This window comes from Balaenoptera acutorostrata, chromosome 9, assembly GCF_949987535.1.
Source record: "Balaenoptera acutorostrata chromosome 9, mBalAcu1.1, whole genome shotgun sequence".
NCBI classification, from domain to species: domain Eukaryota; kingdom Metazoa; phylum Chordata; class Mammalia; order Artiodactyla; family Balaenopteridae; genus Balaenoptera; species Balaenoptera acutorostrata.
In genome coordinates this window covers 48,339,154-48,364,271 of record NC_080072.1, presented here as the reverse complement: position 1 = coordinate 48,364,271, position 25,118 = coordinate 48,339,154, and the positions used below count along the sequence as shown (strand labels likewise).

General features: G+C 47.1%; 1 protein-coding gene across 4 annotated transcripts in view; it reads right to left on the bottom strand.

Annotated features, from left to right (window-relative positions):
* DENND2B (DENN domain containing 2B) overlaps nt 1-25,118 on the bottom strand; it is a 154,463-nt gene that overhangs the window by 28,655 nt on the left and 100,690 nt on the right. For all 4 annotated transcript variants that reach the window (XM_057553982.1, XM_057553981.1, XM_007172807.2 and 1 more), the window contains 3 exons: nt 22,519-22,623; nt 6,100-7,359; nt 2,100-2,236 (listed from right to left, as the gene is read on the bottom strand). In XM_057553982.1, coding sequence (XP_057409965.1) covers nt 2,100-2,236; nt 6,100-7,359; nt 22,519-22,598 — 1,477 coding nt within the window. In that variant the 5' untranslated portion in view covers nt 22,599-22,623. The remainder of the gene's footprint in view (nt 1-2,099; nt 2,237-6,099; nt 7,360-22,518; nt 22,624-25,118) is intronic.

Below are 25,118 nucleotides of genomic sequence, written 5' to 3'. Positions count from 1 at the left end.
CCGTTGCTCAGAACGGTGCCTCCAAAATTCTCACCGCCCGCCGTGCCCCACACACACCACACACCGTCCCCAAACAACCACGAACAGAGCCCTGCAGTTATGGAACTCTGGACAGGGAGAAGAGGTTGAAGCAGCCCTTTCTCTGTTCCAGCTCAGCTGATGCAAGAACATTCCCTCGCATGAGATCCCTGGGCAGCACAGAAAGGCTGCAAAGCCTCCACCGAGAAGAGCGAGCAGTGAGGCCCCAGCGTCGGCAGCACCTGGATCCTGAGCGGGGGCAGCTGAACACTGGAGTCTGCCCTGTCCCCTGCGGCAGCCACACCGGGTGCTCCCAAGGGCCCTGGGCAGCAACGACACGTGACAGTTCCTCTCAGACTGGAGGAAATAGACCTGTACCCTGCTCAGGGGTGGGAGGCAGATGGGGCTGTGCCCCTGATCCCCACAGCTCTGGACCTCAGCTCTGGGCGACCGTGCATACAAAGCTTTTTCCCAGTAGTAAAGGAAGAGGCCTCCCTCCCCAAACCCGTTTGCTGTTCTGGGGAATCTCGTTCCCACAGTCCTTCTGATATGACCGAATTTCGGACGGCTACATACTGTACACTCTCATCCTGGGAAAGCAGTGCCTGTGTGGACCTGAGCACTGATGCTGGCTTCCCAGAAATCCTGGCCCAGCAAGCTGTACGGAGAAAACTGGGAAACTGATGGCTCCAATCAAATGAGGGAATAGAGGACCCTCTCTTCTGAAGATTCCACAGTCTTATCTGGAGGGTTCTCCACTAGGGCCACTCCTCTCTGTATCATGCTCACTAAGACTATGTTCTTCAGCCCCCAACCCCAGCCTAAGGCAGAGATAAGAAAGAGACAGAGATGAGGGCAGGAGCGGTCAAGGGCAAGGGCACTTGACCTTCCTTTCTCTTCAGAGACCTACGCTGAGACACACGCTTTACTTGAACAAAACTGAAGCCCCCACTGAAGAGAATGAGGCCAGAATTAAAATAAAGGCCAAAAATAAACCCAACCCAGCCTAGACAACGGGCTTTTTGCTGTTGCTCAAACACAAGTTTGCCAACACAACATTCTCCCAGTTGTTGGAGGGCCATTCTCCACGGTGTCCTACATTTCTGACCTTCTGAGCAAGAGGAATTAACGGTTCCAGACTATCTTTTCAAAGATGTTTATAGAGCAAACAGCCTTGGAAGACAGTGTCTCCTTCCAGGGCAGAGGCAGATTTGTTTGCTGACCAGAATAAAAAGGATAAGGTCTCCTTATGGGGCAAAGGTTTGCTAGCAGCCCCTTGAAAAGCTTGGGGTTCCTAAGCTTGAGGTTCCTCAGCTGGGATGCAGACCCACCACGTGTGCAGCCTCTACCTGGGCCTCCTCCCCACTGCCGCATGGGACTGGCGAGCAAGGGGAACCCATGTGAACATCAAGCTCACGTGGCCTGCTGTGCCATGAGTAACAAAGTCCTTTGTCTGTGATCCAAGTGTCTGTGTCTTCTGCCAGCATCTGTGAACTGGGGCAGGCTAGACTTGTTAGCTTGCAAGCAGAGTGAAATCTCAGATACTTTCACAGTTCTGACACCACTTACTTTAAGGGAAGAGTAGGTGAGATACATATTAAGGACCAGGCATTGTGCTAGATGCTTTGATATATATTTTATCTCATTTAATCCTAACAATAATCCTGTGAAATGTTATTACTATTATTATTGTTGTTGTTACCATCAAAATATCATCATCACCATTTCATAAGAGAAAAGGTTCCAAAAAAGTTAAGTGATTTGCCTAAGGATACACAGCTAAGAAAGGGCACCTGTTGGACTCCAAAGCCTTGCGAAAATAAAAGGAAGGGATGATGTGGTTTCCCCCTTCTTGTGGTCCCAGAAGCCCTTTGGGTTCCGATTCATTCAAGGCCAGGCTTTAATCTCTTAGCTGCTCAGTCTTTTAAGCTGCTTTCTCTGATGCCCGTTTCCTGGAGAAGTTCCAGAAGCTGGGCCAGGTCTGCCCACAGCGAATGAAGTGGAACCTGGAAGTGCCCCTCCTGCAGCCATTCTTCTGCAGCACCACAGACAAGCCAGCCCGCCACTCTACCCCTGCTTACCCACAATATCTTCATAGGCATTCTCTTCTAAAGTGCTTTTGGATCCAAACTTGGGTTGGCTCTCAGTACCATTCTCAGTGGGAGAAGAGGGGTACAGGGACTGGAGACTGGATGCATCCTCAAACTCAAAGGATTTTCTGCGGATAACAAAGAGTTTGAGTCATTCCGGCGGAACCCGACTCCTGCTGCCCTGGTGGGGAATGGCCAAGGGCAATAGCAAAGACCAGAGGTCCTCCTCACAAAACCAGCTACTGAGCAAAGCATCAAGATGGATCCAAACTTGCCATCCAAATGAAGAGACAGATGGTCTGAAAGGCCCCAGCCCCGGTGCCTGCAAATAATACCAATAACAACTACCAGAGCTGAAAGGGATGTTATGTGTCAGATGCTGTGTCACATGCTCTACACATGTTAGCCCACTAATCTTCACAATGCTGCTACTAGGTATCGCGCCACTTTAACACTGATTAGCTGGAGGCTCAGGGAGATGAACTGATAGAGGTAAGACTCGCCCAGGATGTCTGACTCCACGGTCTGAGCTTTCAACTTGGGCCTCCAAGCCCCAGAGAACATCATTTTTGAGAAGTATCTGCCATTACCAGAGGAATTGAATGCCTCACCTGCTCTTAGAGTTTCACATCATGCCTGTATCCGAGCAAGGTCTCCGGCACTGAGTAGGCAGTAAGGGCTCAACATTGGATGGGTGATGCTCAGGGCTGTTTGGGGGTTGGGGAAGCAGCTGGTGGTGGATGGTTTGTTGAAACAAGAAGGCGCTGAGCCCTCAAAACAAATCACACCACTTCTGAGGTAGAACTAGGAGGGGGCACTTGCAGCCAGCAGCTACTTCCATGACCCTGCTTCCCTTCAGCTCGTCACCTGCTCCTTTCCATCCCCCAAATAACCTTCCCTTCTACTGCAGAATTTCAAAACCACAGCTGGTTAGCTTCTCAGACACCCTGAGCCCACAGTACACTCTACTCCTCCCCTTCATCAGGGAGGTTCCTCCCTTCAACATCTAAGGCTTGGTCCCAGCTGCATGCTCTCCCTCTCCAAGGCAGGTCCCTCCCAGGGAGGGAGAGAAGGAAGTGCACTGACTGAATCCATCCTCTCACCCATTAACACCTCCCTCATCTTTGGGAACCATTAGACCTTTCAGCTGATGCAGTCCTTTCTCTCTTGTTTAATGAACAACACCCCAAGGGCCCTGGGGTGCAAGTCAAGGACTAAAAGTGTCCTAAAGGCCACATCTTGTTCTCAGCTTGCCTGGCTACCGTGCAGCCCTCGACACAGACAAACACCTCACGTTGGCCCTCTCCTCCCTCCCCTCTGTGACACGGTCCTTCCTAGTTTTCAACTGCGTCTCAAGCTCCTGTGAGGGATCCCCTTTTCTGCTTGCCTCTTCAATGCCACGGTCTCAGAGTCCTGTCTTCAGGACTCTCTTTCTCACTCTGCACTTTCTGGGGCCCCAATATTGACAACCATCACCATATCTACCATTTCTACCACGATGACTCCCAGATCTCTCTGTCACTGGCCCAGACTTCTCAACCAGCTAAATACCCAATGGCTGAGCACAGTGGTTCCTGAATGTTGGCCCGCAGACCACTGCTGGTCTGAGAGCAAGCTTTCACTGATGTATACAGTGGAGTCAACATCTTATGCAGGCGGTTCTCAAATCAGCAAAGGACCAAGTCACGTTCAGCCAAATTATCCTCAAAAATCCCTCAGGAAGGTTCCATGTCGAGGACCAACACACTGTCTTTTATTATAACTGATATAGTCAGTTAAAAACAGATTTCTTGGCCTTCCCTGGTGGCGCAGTGGTTACGAATCCGCCTGCCAACGCAGGGGACACGGGTTCGAGCCCTGGTCCAGGAAGATCCCACATGCCGCGGAGCAACTAAGCCCGTGCACCACAACTACTCAGCCTGCGCTCTAGAGCCCGTGAGCCACAACTACTGAGCCCGTGTGCCACAACTACTGAAGCCCGCGCACCCTAGAGCCCGTGCTCCACAATAAGAGAAGCCACCGCAATGAGAAGCCTGCGCACCGCAACAAAGAGTAGCCCCCACTCACCGCAACTAGAGAAAGCCCGCGCGCAGCAATGAAGACCCAACACAGCCAAAAATAAAATAAAATAAAAAATAAAATAAAATAAATTTAAAAAAAAACTGTAAAAAAAAAGTCAGGTTACAATACTGTGGAGACAAGTTCTCCAGTGATACATTAAATCATTCTTTGAGAAAAAAAAAAAAAAAACAGATTTCTTTTTCTTTGGTTGAATAGCAGAAATATATGGCTTGTATTTTTTTCTTAAATAAAGAAGTATATTAAATACAAGAATCGTACCTGGCACAACAGATACAAACTTACTATTTCATGCTCCTCAGGGGAATATGCTCACTGTGTGGAAAGGCAAATAAAACAGCCTGTGCTTTTTGAACTGTTTTTCTTTTTTCTTTTTTTTTTTCTTTCCAAGAGCACAGATTTAAATTTGCTGTTAATTCTTACTGGAAGTGACTCCACCATATATGGTATATGTGTGTGTATATATTATAAATGTAATGTGTGTGTATGTGTAGAACCTTCAGGTTGATGTAACCTCCTCCCATCCCCTTTTTTCACCTAGCTAAATGCTTCTTGCTCTTCTAAATTTAGCTCAGCAACTCCCTCTCTGAAGAGGCTTCCCCCACTCCCCACTCAGATGCCTCTTCCTCTGGGTTTCTGCAGCATCCCACCCAGAGGTGGATCAGGGCACACAGCACAACATCTATGATTTATTTATACATCTACCTCCTGCACCAGATCACCAACTCCTTGAATGGAAGAGCCACATCTTATGTGCCCCTGTGTCCCCTTGACCAGCACAAAGCCTTGGTGCACAGCAGGCTCTAGACAGATATTTCTAGAAACAGATGACTAAAGACAAAGCAAACACTCTTGGCAGGCTTGACGTAAAGAGTCCGTGAGCATGCTGAGGTGGGCCAAAACATGGGATTACCTTTAGCCAAGGGCTCTTCTGCCTCATGAGTCTGAACCTTTGTGATGTCTTCCTCTCTGCACATGGCAGGAAAGTTTCTATATGAGATGGGATATGCTGGATGGAAGCCTGAACTATGGGGTCAGATTGAAGAATCTCCAGAAGCCAAACAAACCTGAATGCCCACCTGACTCGGTTAGAAGAGAAAGGCAGTGAGGGGTAGGAGGACAGGCCTTCCAAAGGAAGCTGGCTCCCAGCCTACTCCAATTCAGAGAACAAGATGCCTGTCATCTTGCACCAACTCCAGCTGCTCCAGCTCCCAAGTCACTAAAATTGTGGAGATGGCCCGGGTACTCCAGTGTCAGGAATGCTGAGACTGACCAGGAAACCAATGTGACCAGGTCCTTCTTGGACATGGCCAAGAAGCAGATCAAATGTTCTTTCTCTCCTTTTTCCATCAGTCTCCCCTTTCAGGATCCAAAGATCCCCTCTTCATATAAGCCCAGGGTTCCTGTATGGCCACGCAGCCCTCAGGAAAGAGGAAATCATGTTAAATGTGTCAACACTTCTGTGTTAATGGTAACATGCAATATTTAGATAATGCTTCAGTCAAAGAAATAAATCTCTAGCTGGCATTTCAGGTAGTTATGAGGCTAAGATCTTACTAGTCCTCAAGGGACTGCCAATTCTATCTAAAAGTAAGGTGGCCCTACCCTTCCCACAGAGGAAGTTCCAACAGGGCTCTACCCCAAAGGCCAAACCCAGCCAGCATGTTCAGTACACAGCATTTGGAAGAAGTGCTTTCACCCTCCCACTCACGTTGAAGTATCCTTACCCCGCAAGAGCAGAAGAACAGTCAATCTTTCTCACCTAGCTCATGCTTCACCTAACATTATTTGGTGCTCCAGAATTTATAAAGCACTACTGACTGTGACCCACAACTAGAGTCTGCTTCTGCATCCTCTACTGACAAGAAAGCCGCCGGGCCCAGCTCTATGTCACCGGAGGGGCATTCGTTACCTGCTCTGGGACTTGCGGTGACCGCGCATGTCCTTCTTGGGTCTCCGGGTGACTGGTGGGGCTGGGGTGGAGGGCAGGGGGGGCGGAGCAGCAGGTGTGGGTGAAGGAGGTAGACCATTGCTTGGCTTACTCTTGGGGTTCTTGTCAGCCTCATATTCAAAGGTGCGCTTGGGTTTGGGGACAGGGTTCACAGCGGGATCAGGGGAGCTCTTCGATGGCAGCAGCTGGGAGGCCGGGCTATTTCCAGGGGTCCCCGGCTTAGTGGAGCCACTACCTTCCCTCTCCGGGGGTGAGCCCGCCTCCCCACCAACGCCAGCCACTCCTCCTGCCCGGCTGCCAGCGCTCACACTCGCGCTCCCTGTCGGTTCCTCCAAGGTGCCCAAGATCTCAGTCTTCCTTCTCCCTCGGTCTACACTGTAGCAGCTGCTGGGGAGCTGGGGAAGCCCCCCACCCGGCTGCTCCTTCAGGGCCTGTTCAATTTTCTGGATCCGACTCAGCACCGCTGAGCTCTCCTTCCTGCTGCCGTGCCCCCTGAGGAAGGCACTGGGCTCACTCCGGCCTGGCCGTTTCTCCAGACGGTAGAAAGAGTCCCGGACAGGGAGTGCCTCTCCCTCCTCCTCGGTCTCAGGGTAGGAACACTCAGAGAAGGTCCTGCTCATCCTCCGGAGGCCCTTGAAGTCGAAGGTCTTTTCTGAGCTGCAGGGGGACGGCACCACACTGGGACAGCCCACACTGGGGCAGCCCTCACTGGCCACCCACTCGCCCCCAGAGCCCTCCCGCTTCTCTCCACAACCGCTCATCCTGGGCGAAGCCTCTCGGCGACCCTCCCATGCTGAAATCTTCTCCCGGATGCCCAGGCTGTGGGCACGGGGGCCGGTGCTGTTCAGAAAGATGCTCCGTGGGCCCGCTGCTGACCCCAGGGACGGAGTGCTCTGGGCGAGGGGGAGGCAAGCAGCTACTCCCTCTACATCCTGGGCTGCCCCCTGGACATTCTCCCTCTGGTCCTCTCTCTTGCACACTGAAGGGCTTCTGTCCAAATAACCGAAGCTGGTGGCCTTGAGGGGACAGACGGGTGGCGAAGTGTCTGGGGAGGGGGCTTGAGGATTTTGGGGTGAAGGATCACGGGGATGCCAGTCCTTGAGGAGCAGCCGGGAACTGCAGCGGCTTGGGTACCTGCAGGCTGACGTTTCACTGTCACTGAGAGGGTAGATGGGACTCCTCGGTGGGGAGAGAACTGGAGGTGGAGAGACTGACTGAGACCTAAGAGGGAAAAAAAAATAAAAAAGAAGAAGAGAAAATGGCAGTGAGTGGCCTGACAACACTGTTTCATTCTTAAAGAGCTCAGCATCCCTTTCCTATAGGACTCGCAAGCTCAAAGTACCGTATGCAAGTAACGGACCTTCCAAGGCTGTCCTCAAGGAAAGAAACAGCTCCTTATCCACAGCAGGCTAAACTCAATGGTCCTCTCTGCCCAATTCATCCCTAGAGACCCTGAGTACTGTCTGCAACAGAAGCCAGCTCTATGACAGGCCAGGGCATCCCCAAAGTCCACATCTGTCAATCAGAGAACAGTAAGATCAGTGGTGTGCTGCTAAATGTTTAACAATCAGCTCCTTGGGCGAGAAAGCATAGATATGTAGCATCTGCCAACTTCCACAGTATAAATATTCCTACTATGGCTGATTTCAAACTACCAATGTGACCTCATTGGATGTGGACTTGGGAAGAAACACTAATGATCAACTCTCATGAACTGTTACAAAGCATCTCCAGCATGCCACTTCCCAAAGTGGCCCCAAATATGCACTCAAGCCCTTTGATCTATCTCCTTGACAAGCCCCATCTCCCCCGAGGCTTCTGCTACTAGACGCAAGATACCGCACCTCAGCTTGGGTCTTGATCAGAACTCAGATTCCTGAAGGTCTCAAAAGGATCAGGAGGGCCCTTCAAGAAAGAATCCTTTCCATGCTCTCAATGAGGAGGCTAATGGGGAGGGGAGACCAACTCCTTCACAGCTCTAGCCTCTAGCAGTGGCATCGTATCAAACAAGCATCAGCCATTCCCCAGCTCCAAATCAACACCCCGGTCTTAGCAACTATCGGGAACAGTTCTAAATAAATGTTTTTACCTATATTTACTCATTGAATCTTCACAAAAACTCTGTCTTATTATTATACTTTATTATTATCTTCATTTTGCAAATGAAAAACACTGAGGCATACAAAGATCAAATATCTCATTCAAGGTCTCTAGCTAGTACGTGGTGAAGCCAGGACTACACTATACTGCTGCTCTAAAGAGGAAGCAGTGGCCTCTGCCGTCTTTGTGAACTGCCTGGCCCCCCAGACATAGGTCAGCAGAAATCCCTGCAGCACTGAGCACAGCCCTGTCTCCAATGTAGCGTTTGTAAGTATCAGGGAACCTCTTAGTCTTCCCTACTAGACCACGATTTCTTCCAGGTGGAGGGACACATACTCAGTGTCTAGAAGGTGCTCAGTAAATGATGAACAAATAAAGACAAGAAAAGGTAAAGGTGAGCTTACCGAAGAGAACCATGGGCATACTTCCTCTTCAGCACACTTTTCTAGTTGTCTACTAGGGTCCTCACTGTCAACTTTCAGAATTTTTCCCAAACCGTTTTAGTTCAAAGACAGCAGGGCTTTGCCAACACTGCATGCTACCAAGGCCTACCTGACCCTAATGCTGTGGCCCTCAAAGCCAGGCGGTCCAGCCTCGCAGGCTCCAGAGCGCCACGCCATCCGCAGAACGCAGCCAGCTGCCCCTGAGCCAGGCTGCAGTCACTGCTCCATCACACACAGAAAACTGCAGCTCGGGTGAGTCAGGGATTGGCCAGCAATTCCCTGTTGGGTCATAGCCTCTGGCTGCCCCCGATCAACAGGAAACCTCAACATGCTTAAGTTGTTTTTAAAAGGGCAAGTCAAACAAGAGCCCTCCTACGTGTACATGGGCACAGATGAGAGAAATTCGGTGCCCAGCCAAGCCGATGACCAAAGACACTCAGCTCAGCGAGGAGGTGTGAAAAGAGTAAGCCTCGGTACTCCCTAGGGTAGGCAGTGGTAGGGCAACGAGCCAAGCTTGAGCCTGGGGAGAGCCCAACCTACTCACGATAGAGAAAGGCCCAAGCCCCTCACTTTTTTCACAGAACCATGGATGCAAAAGGTCATCAGTCCAGCCCTGGAAGCCAACAAGTGTCCGGGCTACACAAAGGACTCTACGTTTCAGTTATTCTCCGTTGGAGGCGGGAGAAGATGCCTTTTATAGAGGATGACCTTATCATGTGTTTATTCATTTAATAAATACTTAGTGAGCACCTACTATGTACCAGGCCCTGTTCTACATGCTAGATACAAGAATAAACAAGAGACAAAAATTCATGTCCTCATGAAGCTTGAATTCTAGTCGGTGATGGCCAGTACCTAATGAGACGCAGAATCTTTTAGGAAGCCTTTTCAAACTACATATGCCTCATTTCTCCAGACATTTTGATAAATGCTCCCCTAGCCACGTATCTCTTTAACCCTCAAGGTGAGAATTCACCGGTCCATGAAGCCACCTATGGGAGGGTGGAGGGGTGGGGGGTGGCTCCCATAGGGGGACAGAAAAATGGTGAGAACCTCTGGTCTGTTTGATTCCAGCATGCTTCCGATGATTTCAGAAAGGATGATTCTGTAACTTCCCTCAGTAGTTCAAACATGGAGAAATTCCCACAAGTTAAGAAATTCTCTCCATGCCTAGTCTGCTTTAACTGAGGTTTAGTTTTTCTCCTCTGGTGAAGGATAAAACAGAGAAGAGACGGGTCCTTTCCTTTAAAGGTCCTGGTCTTCGGATCTTTGCTGATCTGGGGCCCAGAGCTGCAAGTGCTCCTCGCCCAGCCACCCCACACAGGCCAGGCCCAATGTGCTCCAGCAACTCAGGGTGAAAAGGGGGCCTGCCTATGCTGACCTGGAGCCCGGGCATCCCCCGGTTCATCACAGAGAAGGCAATGTTCATTCACTCTACGATCATAGATAAGGCCCTGCCCTCATGGGGCTCCGGATGCTCACCTGAGGGTAGAGCTCACTGCATCTCTCTACATGTTTCTGATTCTACCTGTTATTAGGAACATGACCATGGGCAAAGCCACACACTCTCTCTGAGCTGCCAGTTTCAATTCCTCAGAATTGTTCTAACTGTATCACAGGGTTGTCGTAACGGGCACATGTGACTATGGATATGAAACGTCATACATTGTAACTCATTATTACTGTTAATTATTAGTAATAAGTTTTTCACCAGGTTATCTAGGCCAGTTGTTCTCAGTAGAGGGTAAGAACATCACAGTTGCAGGGTTTAAGTTCCACCACAGCCACTAACAAGTTACATGACTTTGAGCAAATAACTTTCTCTAAGCCTCAGTTTCCTTATCTGTAAAATGGAGGTTAAAAGGACACATATCTCAGAGGATTGTTGTAAGGAATAGAGACAATATGCATCAAGTGTTGAGCTCAGTGGCTCACACTAGTACTCAATCTTAGCTTAATAATTACTAATATTAACAAGGAGCTGCCTAATCAGAATAATCACTTGGCAAACTTTTTAAAACAGTTTACCTCTGTCCTTGGATTCTAAACATTTGGGGTGTGAGGGGAAAGGAGTAAATTAAATATGGCCATAAATTCTTTGCAGCTCATGCTATCAAAAGGTTGAGTCTATTCTTCTGCCCCTTGAATCTAGGCTGACCTTGTGATTTGCTTTGACGAATAGAATATGGTGGAAAATAAGTTGTCTCAGTTCCAAACTTGAGGCCTCAAGAAGCCTTGCAGTTTCCGCTTCACGCGCTTGGAACGCTGCCCTGAGACTGTCACGTAAGAAAGCCAGTCTAGTGTTTCAGAGGAGGAGAGGTCGTGCGCAGCATCACTGAGGTCCCTCAGCCGACAGCCAGCCGCCACATGGGCCTGACACATGGTGAGGTCATCTTGGACCCAACTGAACCAGCTACATGAGCGAGCCCAGGGGAAGCCAGCAGAGGAACTTCCCAGTGAATGCACAGAAACACGAGAAATCATAGGTTGTTCTAGCCCACTAAGTCTTAGGGTGGTTTGCTACAATGCAATAGTAAAATGATGTGGTGGGAAAGGTGCTGTGTGTAATTGGCCCTCCCCACCCCAGTGCAGGACCAGGGCCCTGGGCCTTCCATCCCCGTGCCTCTCTCTTCCTCCACTTCCCTACAGACCAGCTGCCAAGGTCTGAATGTTTGGACTGCATCCCTCTCCCCCTCTCTCTCTCGCCCTCCTCCAGGCTCTGGCACTCTTTTGGGAGTCTCCCCTGAACACTCCCTAGAAATGAAGCTAGTCCTGCAATCCCAAGAGTCAGCTTCCATCAGTGCTTGCTCCCAGGTTGAGGGAGGGCTCAGGAGAATCTGTTACCTAGAGAACAGGGAGGCTTAAGGAGGAACACACTGGGGGCTAGCAGTCAGGATGCGTGTGTCCTTGTGACAGTGAGTTTACACAACAGGTGGCACCTCCTTGGCATGGATGGGAGAGGGTGCTCACTCTTGGGCTTCAGTTTCACTCTCTAGTTGTTTCCCAGTTCCTCAAACTGAGGTCAGAAGTGAAAGCAATTCTCCCCCTGTTGGACAAGGAAAGACTATGGCCAAGAGAATGACAGTGCTGGGACCCAGGCTGCCTTAGGAAGCCAAGCACCTGAGCAAAGCCTTCTTTTGGGTCTGGTCTCCCATTCTGCCACTGACCGTCTCCAGCTTCACTTCTTCAGGGCTCTTGAACAGCTCCTTGCCACCCTTCCCTGAACCCTGAACAAGGGAACAAAGGAAGCCACCTACTCCCCAGGCCACAGTGTGGTAACTGTACCAGGCTTGAGACACACACCTTGGTTCTTCATCCATTCAACCAGTATTTACTGAGCACCAACTATATACCAGGTACTATTTTAGGCATTAAGGATTGGCAGAGACTAAAAATAGACAGTCTCTCTCTACAGGTTACACTCTTTTTTTTTTTTAATTTATTATTTATTTATTTATTTATTGGCTGCGTTGGGTCTTCGTTGCTGCACGCAGGCTTTCTCTAGTTGTGGAAAGCAGGGGCTACTCTTCGTTGCGGTGCGTGGGCTTCTCATTGCGGTGGCTTCTCTTGTTGCAGAGCACGGGCTCTAGGTGTGCGGGCTTCAGTAGTTGCGGCACGCGGGCTCAGTAGTTGCTGCGCGTGGGCTCTAGAGCGCAGGCTCAGTAGTTGTGGCGCACAGGCTTAGTTGCTCCATGGCATGTGGGATCTTCCCGGGCCAGGGATCGAACCCATGTCCCCTGCATTGGCAGGTGGATTCTTAACCGCTGTGCCACCAGGGGAAGTCCCTCTACAGGTTACGTTCTGGTAGAGGGAGACAGTATGGCTTTAGTTGTCTCGAGTGAACAGACAATAAACAAATCAACCCTGTGAGATGGTTGTGGGGCCAGTGAAGAAGAATAAAGCAGGGTAAAGGGGTAGAGCTTAACAGTGAAGCAGATCAGGGGAGACCCCTCTGCCAGGGAACATGTGAACAGAACCTTGAGGAAGTAAGCAATGTGTATATCCGGGGGGGGGGGGTGGTGGTGGGGAATGTTCCAGGCAAGAGGAACAGTAGGGCAGAGGCTTGAGGCAACTGCAAACTTACTGTACTCTGGGGGCAACAAAGGGGCCAGTGTGGCCAGCGTGGAGTAAGAAGAGAAGGAGTGGGCTGGAGATCAGTCAGAGGCACCAGAGAATCCCATGGACCAACGATGAGGCTTGGGCTTTTACTCTGAGAGAGAAAGGAAGCTCTTGAAGGGATACGAGCAGAAGAATGACATGCTCTGACTCCATATGAGAAAATGAAGTGTAGGGATGCAGGGGTGGCCACAGGGAGATTACTTAAAGGCTACTGTTTAACAATCCAGGCAAGAGGTTACAACCGCTTGGATTAGAATGACAGATCTATCAACATCTATCTTGAGGGCTGTGCCAATCAGAGTTGCTGACGGAGTGGATGAGAGGTATGAGAGACAAAGGGAAGTCAAGGATGAATCACAGTTTCTGGCCTGAGCACCTGGTAGAAAGGAGTCAGGGTTACACCTTTCCATTTCGGATTCATCAGTACTATATAGATATTATGTAAAACTATATGGCTAGATGAACCATCAAGGGAGTCAGCATATCTAGAGAAGTCCAAGGGTTGAACCCTGGGGCACTCCAGCATTTCCAGCTCACGTAGAGGAGCAACAACTAGCAAAGGAAACTGACTGGGAAGAGCACGTAGTGAGGAAGGAAGGAAACCACGAGGAGTGATATTCTGAGACCTTCAAGAAATAGGGAGTGATCAGCTGAGCCAAATCTGCTAACAACGGAGGAAGGGAAAGACTGCGGAGTGATCCCTAGATTTAGGTAGTCACTGTGACCTTGAGAAGAGAGGTTCTGATGGCAAGGCAGGGAGGGAAGCCTGACTGGAAGGAATTCAAGAAATGGAAGAGAGAAAGTGGAGATAAAGAGCTCGGACAGCTCTTTCAAAGGGTTTCCCTAAAGGGGGAACAAGGCAACGAGGTGGTAGTTAGAGGGGAATGTGGGGTACAGAGCGTTTTGTTGGTGGGTTTGAGATCAGTTATTACAGCATGCTTAAATGATGACTGGAATAATCCAGTAGAGAGGGGAAAAGCTGTTAATGCAGGACAAGAGTATAAGTGCAGGCAGTGAGCAAAGTGAGCAGGCAATGAAGGGTTGGGGACTCAATGCCCATCTACAAGGGGCGTCTTAGACTGAAGAACCCCATTTGCTCTCATTCCCATGTACCCAGGCTGAGTGTTTTCTCACACGATCTCATTCCTATGCTGCTTTATGCTTCCTTCACCGTGGCTTTGACTCCTGCATATATTTCCAATTCATTCCACAGAGGGAAGAAAAGATCCAGAAATGTTCTTTCTTCCTGTCCTTCAAGCATCTGGATCCAGCTTCCTCTCCAACCTCAATGATCTACTCAATGCCTAAGTCCTATCAATTCTACGTCCTTCACATCTCTCAGATCTGTCCCTCCTGTGCCATTCCCACTGCTACTGCTGCTGCCTTGATTCAGATCTTATCTACCGGGACCATTCAAACAAGCTCTCAACTTCTCTCTCTGCTTTCGGTCTTAACCCAGTTCCAAGTCCAGCCTCTCGTCTCCTGACATCTTTCAAAAATACAAAACTCATCATGCTTCAAACTCCCCACTATATACAGAATGAAATGCAAATTCATCGGCATGGATCACAAGGCCTCCATGATCTGGTCCCTATTTTTCCTTTATCATTTCATACTGTCTTTTCCTCCAAACAAATCTGCATCCCACTCTTAGTCACATCAAACTCCTTGCTTTTCACAACTTTAGGCCTCCACGCATTCAATATTTCCTTTGCCTGCAGCGCTGCCTTGTGTCCACTTACATGTCTCTGTAACTCCTCTATGGAATCTCTCTTCACCCTACCTCCCTCACCCAGGTGGAGATGTCTGATTTTTGATGCCTCCACTGTGCCTGGAAAAATGTCTATTATGGTACTTGTAACACTTTACTGGACTATATTTTTCCTCACCTGCCTCCCTTACTAGACTATGAGTGAAGCTATTTGAAGGTGGTGACAGGGTCTTGTTAATCTTGGTATCCCCTGCTCTTTGTACTGCATCTAGAATTTAGTAGGAATTAATGTATTTGTGCTGAGTGACTAAATGAATGAATACAAAAATAAATGATTAAAACCTAGGTCTCCTTATTACTCCTCAGGGCATTGCTTACAGACTTCGTTGCCTCTCTCTTTGTGCCATATGACCTGAAGAACAACACAGAAAGGTACGCAAAGCACTTAGTGCAGCCCAGCATGGCTGTCAGTCCCTAAAGCCCTCGCCCATAAGGCAAAAATCGTACCCTAGACCAAGAGTCTAGAGACCTGGGTTCTGCTCTGGTCCTGGTTCCATCACTTCCTGGATGGGTTCATGAGCAAAGTCACCTGAATTCTCTGAGTGCCCCCTGCCTTGGAAACATGGAGTCTTAACCACTGGACCACCAGGGAAGTTCCCTCAGGTTCTTTATCTACAGAACAGGAGGAAAACACTTGCTCTGAGTATCCTCACATACTAGCTGTGTGACTAAAATGATGTAAATTTTAAAAGTGTTTGAACACCATTAAAAGTTCCATGAAGACAGAAGAAATATAAAAGAAAAGTAAATACACAGCAGCTAAGACACTTAATATGCTGCTCTTATCACCTCTTTATTGCCCTTTATTCTAAAATCTCAGAGCTTGCCCCTGGGGAGGCAGACACTGTGAAACTGGGCCCTCGTGCCACCACCTTGCCAGCAGGCAGCCAGCTCTGCTCCTCAGCAAAGGTGTGGATGCCAATGCTGCAGCACATGACTGGCCAAATCCAACATTTACAGGAGAGGGAGTAAGATAAACAGATAGAAGGAGAAAGAGAGAAAGGGGGCGGGGGAGAATGCAAAGGAAATTTAACAGAGGAGCATAAGCACGCACACACACGCACACATGCACACATGCACACACACACACACACACACAAACGTATAAGACAAGTGAGCAGGACAGAAAGGGCATGAACTAAGGTAGAATGAGAAACAAACTTAAAGAGAGGGCAACGTGTGTGTGCGCGCATGCACGTGCACATGTACAGACAGAAAGTGAGAGTTAAAGTGCAAAATACGTGCCCTTCCCTCCAGTACTGTTTCACAAGAATACAACCCAACCCTTGGGTTAGTGACCTGGGCCATCCTCCAGTAACATAGCAGGAAGCATTCATGCCAAGGGACACCCCATATATTGTCAAGGTCGCCTAGGGAGGGACTTTTTGGGAGGGAGGGAAGGCTGTCTTTAGTCCTTGATGACAAGACAGTTCTGAGCTCAGCATGCTCTGGCCACAGAGCTCCTGAAGTGTCAGTATCAGGAAGCAAACCAAATTGGGGCCAGTTGGAGAAGGCTCCTGGGAGTCCAGGAAACAGCCCCAGAGGCACCAAGATGGGCTGTGGGCTCCATGAAGTGAGCCTGTCCACAGATTAAAGTTACACAGGGCCCAGCTTCCAACATGCCTAGTCCCTACTGAGTAGGTGTCTAACCTGCTTCCAAATGGAACTGCCTGGGAGTTGGCCAACCACCCTCCCAGGGCTGCTCAGCTAAAGCGGGTCCTGGTGGCTCAGCGGGCAGCAGCATCCCCCCATCACTATGTGACCGCCCCAACTCTGGAGATGGCATGCTCACTGCACTCCCCCAAGGCCATATTCTGAGGCACCCAGAAGGAGAAAAGGGAGCAAGTCTGCCTGAGTCCTATCAGCAAGTCCAGAAGTTTGTTCCCCAGGCCAGAGCAGGGGCTCAGTTCAGTAACGGACATCCCACTCTGGGACAAAAGTCAAAAAGTCAAAAAGAGGGTAACACTCACAACTTGATCGTCTTGCTCCCAAATGGCTGGAAGCCCTCAGTAGGGTCCAGGACAGCCTCATCCTCCAAGTGGGGCTACATCTGGACCACTACCTACAGAGACTCAAAGTCAATCACAGCTTGTCAGGGTAAGTAGAACAGTAGCTAGGGTCAGAGCAGAAACTGAGTCACCTTGTCACCTCCACAAAGCACATCTACCTGCTTGTCATCTAGCTGATTTCTAGGGAAGCACAAGGAGAATTGGTGAGCCCTTCTCTGGGAAGGAACCCCAAGTCCTCTAGGAAGTAATGGCAATGAACATAGAGAGCATTTATAAGACAGACGCCTTCTCTGAGACAGGTAAAAAAATGATGCCTTATGGGAACGTCCCCAATGCCCTAGTCCAGCAAAAATGGAACTGCTGTATAAAGCAGAACCAGGCACTATGCAAAGCCAAGAGGGAGAGAAAGGTAGTTGCAGGAAACTGTGCTAAAGACATTTGTGATGGTTTCAAAACATGGTCCCCAAATTCTTTGACATGCCTGCTGTCAACATGACCGCTTCTCTTGAACCTGGGCTCTGTGATTGCTTGACCAATAGAATATGGTAGAACTGAATCTCTGCTACTTTTCAGGCCCAGGCCTCAGGAAACCAACAGCTTCTACTTCCTGTCTCTCAGGCTGTGAGAGAGCCCAGGCCATGTGGAGAGGGCAGGTGTTCTGATGGACAGTCTTAGCTGGGGTCCCAGCAATAGCCAGCATCAACTCCCAGACATGTGAGGTAAGACGCCTCCAGGAAACACCAGCCCCTGGCCACTGAGTCACCCTAAGCCTTGAAGTCTTTCCAGCTGAGGTCCCAGATATCATGAGCAGGGAGCAGCCATCCCTGCAGTCTCTGTCTGAAATCCTAAACTACAGAGTCTGTGAGCATAATCAAATGGCTGTTTTACACTATAAAATTTGGGGTAGTTTCGTAGCAGGAGATACCTGACACAGATTTGGGTACCTAGAAGTGGAGTGCTATTGACACAGAATCCTAAAACATTGACCGTGGGACTGGGTGATGGCTGTTGGGGGTGCTTAAGGCAAAAATAAGGAAAACGTTGGAAGCTAGAGGAAAGGGGACCCTCACAATGTTGAAAAGTTTGGCAACTATGTCACCTGTGGTAACATGGAAAATAGGAAGTATATCTAATATATTAGATGAACTAGCCAAAGACATTTCCAGGCAGAGTGCCGAAGGTGCCCTCTGACTCCTTCTCGCTGTCTCTAGTGAAAGGAAAAGGAGATGAGCCAAACAGGGAACTGTTTTCAAACAAAATTTAAAGGAAACATAAATGAGAAAGGGCTTTCTGAGTTAGAAAATAAAACTTGTTTCAGTCTCTGTCTCTCTAGACAAGAAAAAATTCTCAAATTAATAAATGGCTTCCAGATTGTGGTGACGGTTCCATTCAGTGGGTGTGTGTATGTGTGTATATGAACTCATCAAACTGAAAACTTTATTCTTTTGGTTTTTTGTTTTGTTTTGTTTTTTTGTTTGTTTGGGTTTTTTTGTTTTGTTTTGTTTTGTTTTAACATCTTTATTGGAGTATAACTGCTTTACAATGGTGTGTTAGTTTCAAACTGAAAACTTTAAATTGCGTTTATGGTACTTTAATTATCCCTCAATAAATCTTTTTAAAAAAATCTAGAGTGGGACTGAAAGATCCTTTGCCAAGACCTAAAAAAGACTTAAAGTGTTGCCTCACAGAATCTTACACACAGACAGACAAAAGGCCTTCTAAGGATCTTAAGGGTGAGCCCTGAAGAGCCTCTGTAAATAATAAGGCCTCTAAGACTCTTAACAATCATCGTCCCATAGCAATCTCACAGGGAAAAATCCACTTATCCACCTTCTGAAGTACCACAAGTGCCATTTGGAGGCTCTAAACCTAGGGTTCTAAGAGTGAATACAGAGAGGGGGCGGGGAATCCTTCCTAGCTGAGTGGTCAAGAAAAGGACTGGGAGGAAAGTAACATCTGCATCCAGACTGGCAGAAATGTAAGGTTCGCATTAGAGAGCAGTGCAAGATTAAGGTAGAAAGAAAAACCAGGGCTTTTTATGAAAGCCTTAAAAAGCAGGCCAAGTTTGACTGTATCATAGATGACAGTAGTTTTTGAGCAGGGAAATCCCAGTCATGTTTACAGGGAGGTGAATATAGAGGTACAATAAAATAACAGAAGGAACAGGAGAGCTAGGCTTGCGTTCTTCCCCCCGTTAGCTTTGTATCCTTGGGGAGTACCTCCTCTTCTCTGTGTCTGTTAGCCAAACTGTCAAACAAGTGGGTGAGACCGAATGAGCTCTAAGGTTCCTCTTCAGCTCTGCCTTTCTCAGAGTCTATGGACTGAATGGAAAGGGAATCCAAAGTTAACAAGACCTATCATGGAAGATACTGTAAGGACTCAAATAGTACAAGTAGCCTGTGCTCTAAGAGGCTGATCTCCCAGCCATCTAGACAACTGGTCAACAAACAGTTAGTCTTCTAGGTACCAGGCACTGTTCCAGGCTCAGAGGAGACAGAAAGCAGTCAAAGTCCTTGACCCCAAGAAGTTTACACTTTTACAGGCACCCAAGTTTCCCACATATACATCCAGAGGTAAAGTTTCCCAAACACAATACAGACAGCCTATATTTTCAAGTCACAATGATCCAGATGCTGGAGTTTCACAGTGAAGAAGCTGTTGAGGAAATAAGCAGGCATGACAAGTCTTCTGAGAACAGCCCCTGCTGCCTGCCAAGTCTCACAGTACAAGTGAAATCTCCTGAGAGCAACAAGTGGCAAAGTTTACCCCACCTAGATGGCCGAACTAGCTCTCAACATAACACTGTCTTAGCAACCATTAGCATGACCATTTCTTTCTTTTTTTTTTTTTTTTGGCTGCATTGGGTTTTTCGTTGCTGCATGCGGGCTTTCTCTAGTTGCGGCGAGCAGGGGCTACTCTTGGTTGAGGTGCGCGGGCTTCTCATTGCGGTGGCTTCTCTTGTAGCGGAGCACGGGCTCTAGGTGCGCAGGCTTCAGTAGTTGTGGCATGCGGGCTTCAGTAGTTGTGGCACACTGGCTTAGGTGCTCTGCGGCATGTAGGATCTTCCCAGATCAGGGCTCGAACCTGTGTCCCCTGCGTTGGCAGGCGGATTCCTAACCACTGCGCCACCAGGGAAGCCCAGCATGACCATTTCTTAGCAAGCAAGTCACTAAACTGCTTCTAGTCCCACCCAGGTCATCAACACCAACATCATAAAGCCTGATCTCTGGAATTCAGAGGAGCTTTGAGAATCTCACCTCCCACCCCCAGAAATGGATGCAGCCAAATCTAACGAGCTGGAGTGGGAACAGCCTGTCGGGAGGTGAAGCAGCTAAGGGTGAAGCAACATGCCCCTTTGGCCTCACTAACAGAGAGAAAGGAAAGCCTGCTCCAGGAGACCAAAACATAGCAAAGAACAGAACTTTGGTGGTAAAACGAGAGGTTCAGATTTCCTCCTCCTGCATATCCTGCCAAATCAAGAATGGTCTATAAAGGAAAAGGAAGAGAATAAAGTAGCAAAACACTCCTAAGAAGCTAATAATGGAATGGAATCTAGGATCTTTACCCCAAACTAGCTTAGTGGTGGCACCAGGTGAAGCCTTATTCAAATTAAGGATCTGGCCTTGCAAATACGTATCCTGCCATTTCCACAGGGTCCCATTTGCCCGTCCCCACCAGTTTTCCATGCCCCAAAGTACCCCTGCCCCCAAAGCTAGATACAAATGCCTCTCAGTATCATCGGGTTCCTCTGCCTCTGTCTGGATGATGCGGACAGAGGTCCCCAAAGCAGTCAGGGTTCAAAGGCCCAGCTTTCCAAGGCCCTAGCACCCCTGCACTCCCCGACCAAAGTTCCGGTCACACCTGGCAGTCTTTTCTCACTGGAACTCCTGGGCTGGCAATGATGAAAGGTCCCCAGGTCACAGGCAAATGTCTACTGGAAGGTCAGACTAAGAAATCTGGGTGCCAAGGTCACCAATCCAAACTGTAAAAGCCTTGAAGAAAGAGAATGGGTCATCCCTCTTTTTTCCCCAGTGTCCACCAAAGAGCCCAGCACCTAGGAGGAGAGCCCTCAGAGTTCACTGACAACTTCCTAAGAACAGTCCCAGATTTGGCTGGGGGTGAAAGCAGCCAGAGAAACCACCAGATGATAATTTTGAAATAATAACAACTACAGTGCAGCAGTAGCCTCTGAGAGAAGGCTGTAGCTAGACACAGAGGCCTGTGACTCCACGCCAAAAGCCCAGGAAAGGAGGGAGGGAGGGAGGGAAGCGGAAAGGTGGCAGGAAGGAAGGGAAGTGAAGACTTAGAAGGGAAGAATGCCTTTCTTTAGGCACATCAGAGGCTCAGATATTTACAAATACCATCCGTCGTGTTATGATGGCAAGCAGGCTGGGAAGCTAAAGGAAGAGCAATTTCTAAAAATGTTTAAAACATGTAGGTATATACTCCAAATAGAAACTAGGGTGCCTGTCAGCAGTTCTGATTCTGCTTTGTGACTTTATGTAAACACTGCATCTCCCAATCCCGGTCCCCACAAAGTGGAAAATAGAAGAAAAAAAGAATACTTGAAGGAGTTGAGGGCTTCTGTGTACAGTAATTTCTAATTCAGGTTCTAAATATACTATTTCTTTTAATTTAAGAATAAAATGGTAAAATCACACACAATGCTTATTTCACCCATACAGTCTCATATAAAAAAGTTGGGAACCTTAATTCCCAGTCTCTATCTGCCAACTCAGAGTCAGACTGCAGAGTAAGAAATGCCACTAGACTGGGGGGGAACCCAGCAAAGTGGTTCCCGAGAAGTAGATAATGGGAGACAAAGACTCTGAGATCTAGACCTGTCTCTGCCTTGGCCACTGACATGCCCTGGGAGAGGTCAGTTTTTCTATCTGCTTTACCCAAGAGGTTGTTGGTCCCTGCCATCCTCAGCCTCACCCAGTTCAGGGAAGCAAGTATGCAAGCAACTCTAGTCCATGTTAGACGGGGTGTGTGCGCAGGGGGTGTTCTTACTGGTCTTGCTGCCACAGAGTAGATATTCAATTTGTTTGTGTAAGCCCCAAGCTCTTATGTACCTAACAAGTCAGAATCTATCAATTTCTGTTCGGTTGGCACAGTCAATCCAGACCATTTCCACTGGGACCAAACCCTGCACGTATGGTGTACAGAATTCCTCTTGCCTCATTCACGCCAGTCACTCCCCAGGGGCCACACCCTATGCCCCATTCTACCAACCATACCTGGATATTAGCTCTGAACAAACCAAACATCTACCACTACCTCTGGCCAGACCTGGGTGTGTGCCACACTCCACTGGACTCAGCCTGGTAATGCACAGCCCAGACCTCCAGGAAGGAACTAGCCCGACCCCAGTCTAAGATGAGCATCCATCTCATCTATCCATTCTAGTGGCTGAGGTTCCAAAGGCCAAATTTGCCCAACTGAGATTCAGCAGAAGGGGCTATGAAAGGTACGTGGCTTTAATAAAAGAGGTTCTTCTAGGACAGCAGCATCCAGCCTTGGCCCAGACCTGAGAAACCCTGGTGAGAGTTGTACAGCTATCTGCCAGCTCTGGAAGCTTCTACCCCATCACAGGGAGGAAGCTAACATTTACTGAGTGGCTTTTTGCCAGGCACTATGCTAAGCACTGACATATATTATCTCATTTAATCCTCACAGAAACTCTGTGAGATAAGTACTATTATTATTTTACAGATGAGTAACCAAAATGTTAGAGGGCATAAGAAAATGCCCTGAGATCTCACTATTTGGTAAGTAGTTAAAGTTTGGCTCCGATTATGCACCTCTACGACTGTCCGAATCATGATGATAATCATTTACATTTGGCAGGAATCCTATCCAGGACACAGGTCATTAGGTGTCCTTTGATGCTACCCTCCAGGGAGCCCCATTCCCTCAGCAGTGCTCCCCGACTCACCTGCTCAGAGTCCCTCGAGGGGCCTTAGTGCCTCCAGCTCCGTGGGTGATACTGGAATTCTTGTTGGCAGTCATGGTCATTTCTGCTCTCTGCAAACACAGAGCCCTGCAAAGAAGACGAGACCCGTAAGCCAAGTTTCCATGGGCAGCGAAAAGCACCTCAAACATTTCCAGATGACCTCCAAAACTGCCAACAGGGTTTCTGTGGTGGTTAGCAGGAACCACTTTCCCACATATATTTAATTTCATGTGTTACAGATTAAGAGCCTCAAGGGATCCCTGATCTGGGTTGGGGAAGAGTCTGTGAGCTAACAGATAACTTATCACTTCACAGAAAATGATTTTAAAAACTCCATTTCCATCCTGCTTCTTCTCATTTCTTAAGTTAGAGTTTCCCAAACTTCTGGCATGCCATACAGTCTTTATGAATTTTACCATATTTGCATACCTCCTGAACAATCATTTACTCAATGTTTTTCTTTAATCAATTTGAAACTGACTTACTTTTCTTAAAATATTTAACCTTGTTCTAAACAATTAATCATTGATAAATATTTACTGAGTGAGTACCCATGTCCTAGGCACTGCCATCCAGCAAAGAATGAAACAAAGTCTCTGCTCTCATGGAGCTTACATCCTAGCGGAGGGAAACAGACGATAAGCAGGCACAAGTCATGTGTGTGATACATAAGTGTACATTTGTGTATAATATGTATAGTGATAAGTGGTAGGAAGAAAACATGAAGCAAGGTAGAGGGAGAGTGAAGAAGGTTTGTTTTTAAAATAGGATGTTCAGGGAAGAACATCCTGATAAAGTGACATCTGAGACAGAAACCACAGTTATGAGTTATCATATTTTTAACACCCATTAAAATAAAATTAATATACTTTAAGGTATTTAAGTATTTACAAAGTAAAAAATGTCTGTACATGTACCATATACAGTTAGCTAATACAGTAACATTATTTTATGCTAAAATAATAAAAGGAAGAAAAATATTAAAACTTAAGGGTACATCCAGACTGGAAATTGTCTCCTATTTGCAGATGGTATGATCCTCCATGTAGAAAATCATAACAATTCCACTAAAACACTCTTAAACTAACGTATAAAGTCAAGCAAGTTTGCAGGATACAAAGTAATATTTAAAAAATCAGTTTTCTTTCTATACACTAGCAATGAACAATCTGAAAATGAAATTTTTTAAAATTCCATTAATAATAGCAGCAAAAAGAATAAAATACTTAGGAATAAACTTAACAAAAGAAGTGCAAGACTTATGCACTGCAAGCTACAAAACATCACTGAAAGAAATTAAAGAAGACATAAATAAATAGAAAGGCATCCCATGTTCATGATCGGAAAACTCCAAGTTGTTAAGATGGCAATATTCCCCGAATTGATCTACAGACTGAACAGAATACTCATCAACTGCAGAAACTGACAAGCGGATCCTAAAATTTTGTGGTAGTGCAAGGGACCCAGAGCAGTCAAAACCATCTTGAAAAAGAAGAATAAAGTTGGAGGACTCGCACTCACCAATTTCAAAGCATACTACAAAGCCATGGTAATCAAGACAGTGTGCACAGACGTAAGAACAGAAATAGAAATCAACAGAATAGAATTGAGAGTTGAGAAATAAACCCATACATTTATGGTCAACTGATTTTCAACAAGGATGCTAAGACAATTCAAGAGGGAAAGAAGAGTCTTTTTAACAATATTCAGACAACTGGACATTCATATACAAAAGAATAAAGTAGGACCCTTACCCTTATACTATACAAAAGAAAGTAAAAATGGATTATAGACCTAAATTTAAGAGTTAAAATGACAAAAGCGAAGCCTGGAATAATACAACATAGAGGTAAATCTTTGTAACACTGGATTAGGCAATAGTTTCTTAGATATGACACAAGCAACAAAAGAAAAAAGATATAAACTGTATTATACTAAATAAAAAACTTTTGTGCTGTAAAAAATACCACAAGAAAGTAAAAAGACTCCCATAGAATGGGAGAATTATTTGCAAATCATATATGTCTGCTAAGCAACTTGTATCTAGAATATATAAAGAACTCTTCCAACTCAATTAAAAAGACACATAATCCAATTAAAAAGTAGACAAACAGAAACTAACACACCATTGTAAAGCAATTACACTCCAATAAAGATGTTAAAAAAAAAAAGTAGACAAAGAATTTAAACAGACATTTCTCCAAAGATATAAAATTGGCTAAGAATCACATGAAACCATGTTCAACATCACTAGTCATTAGGGAAATACAAATCAAAACCACAGTGAGGTATTACTTCACACCACCAGGATGACTGTAATCAAAAAGATAAAAACAAGTGCTAGTGAGACTCTGGAGAAATGAAAACCTTCATTCACTGCTGGTGGAAATGTAAAATTGTGCAGCCACTTTGGAAAATAGTTTGGCAGTTCCTCAAAAAGGGATACATAGAGTTACCATAAGACCCAGCATGATTCACCCCTGGGTATACAGCCAAGAGAAATGAAAACATGTCCACACAAATACTCATACCAATGTTCATAATAGCCAAAAAGTGGAAACAACCCAAATGTCCATCAGTGG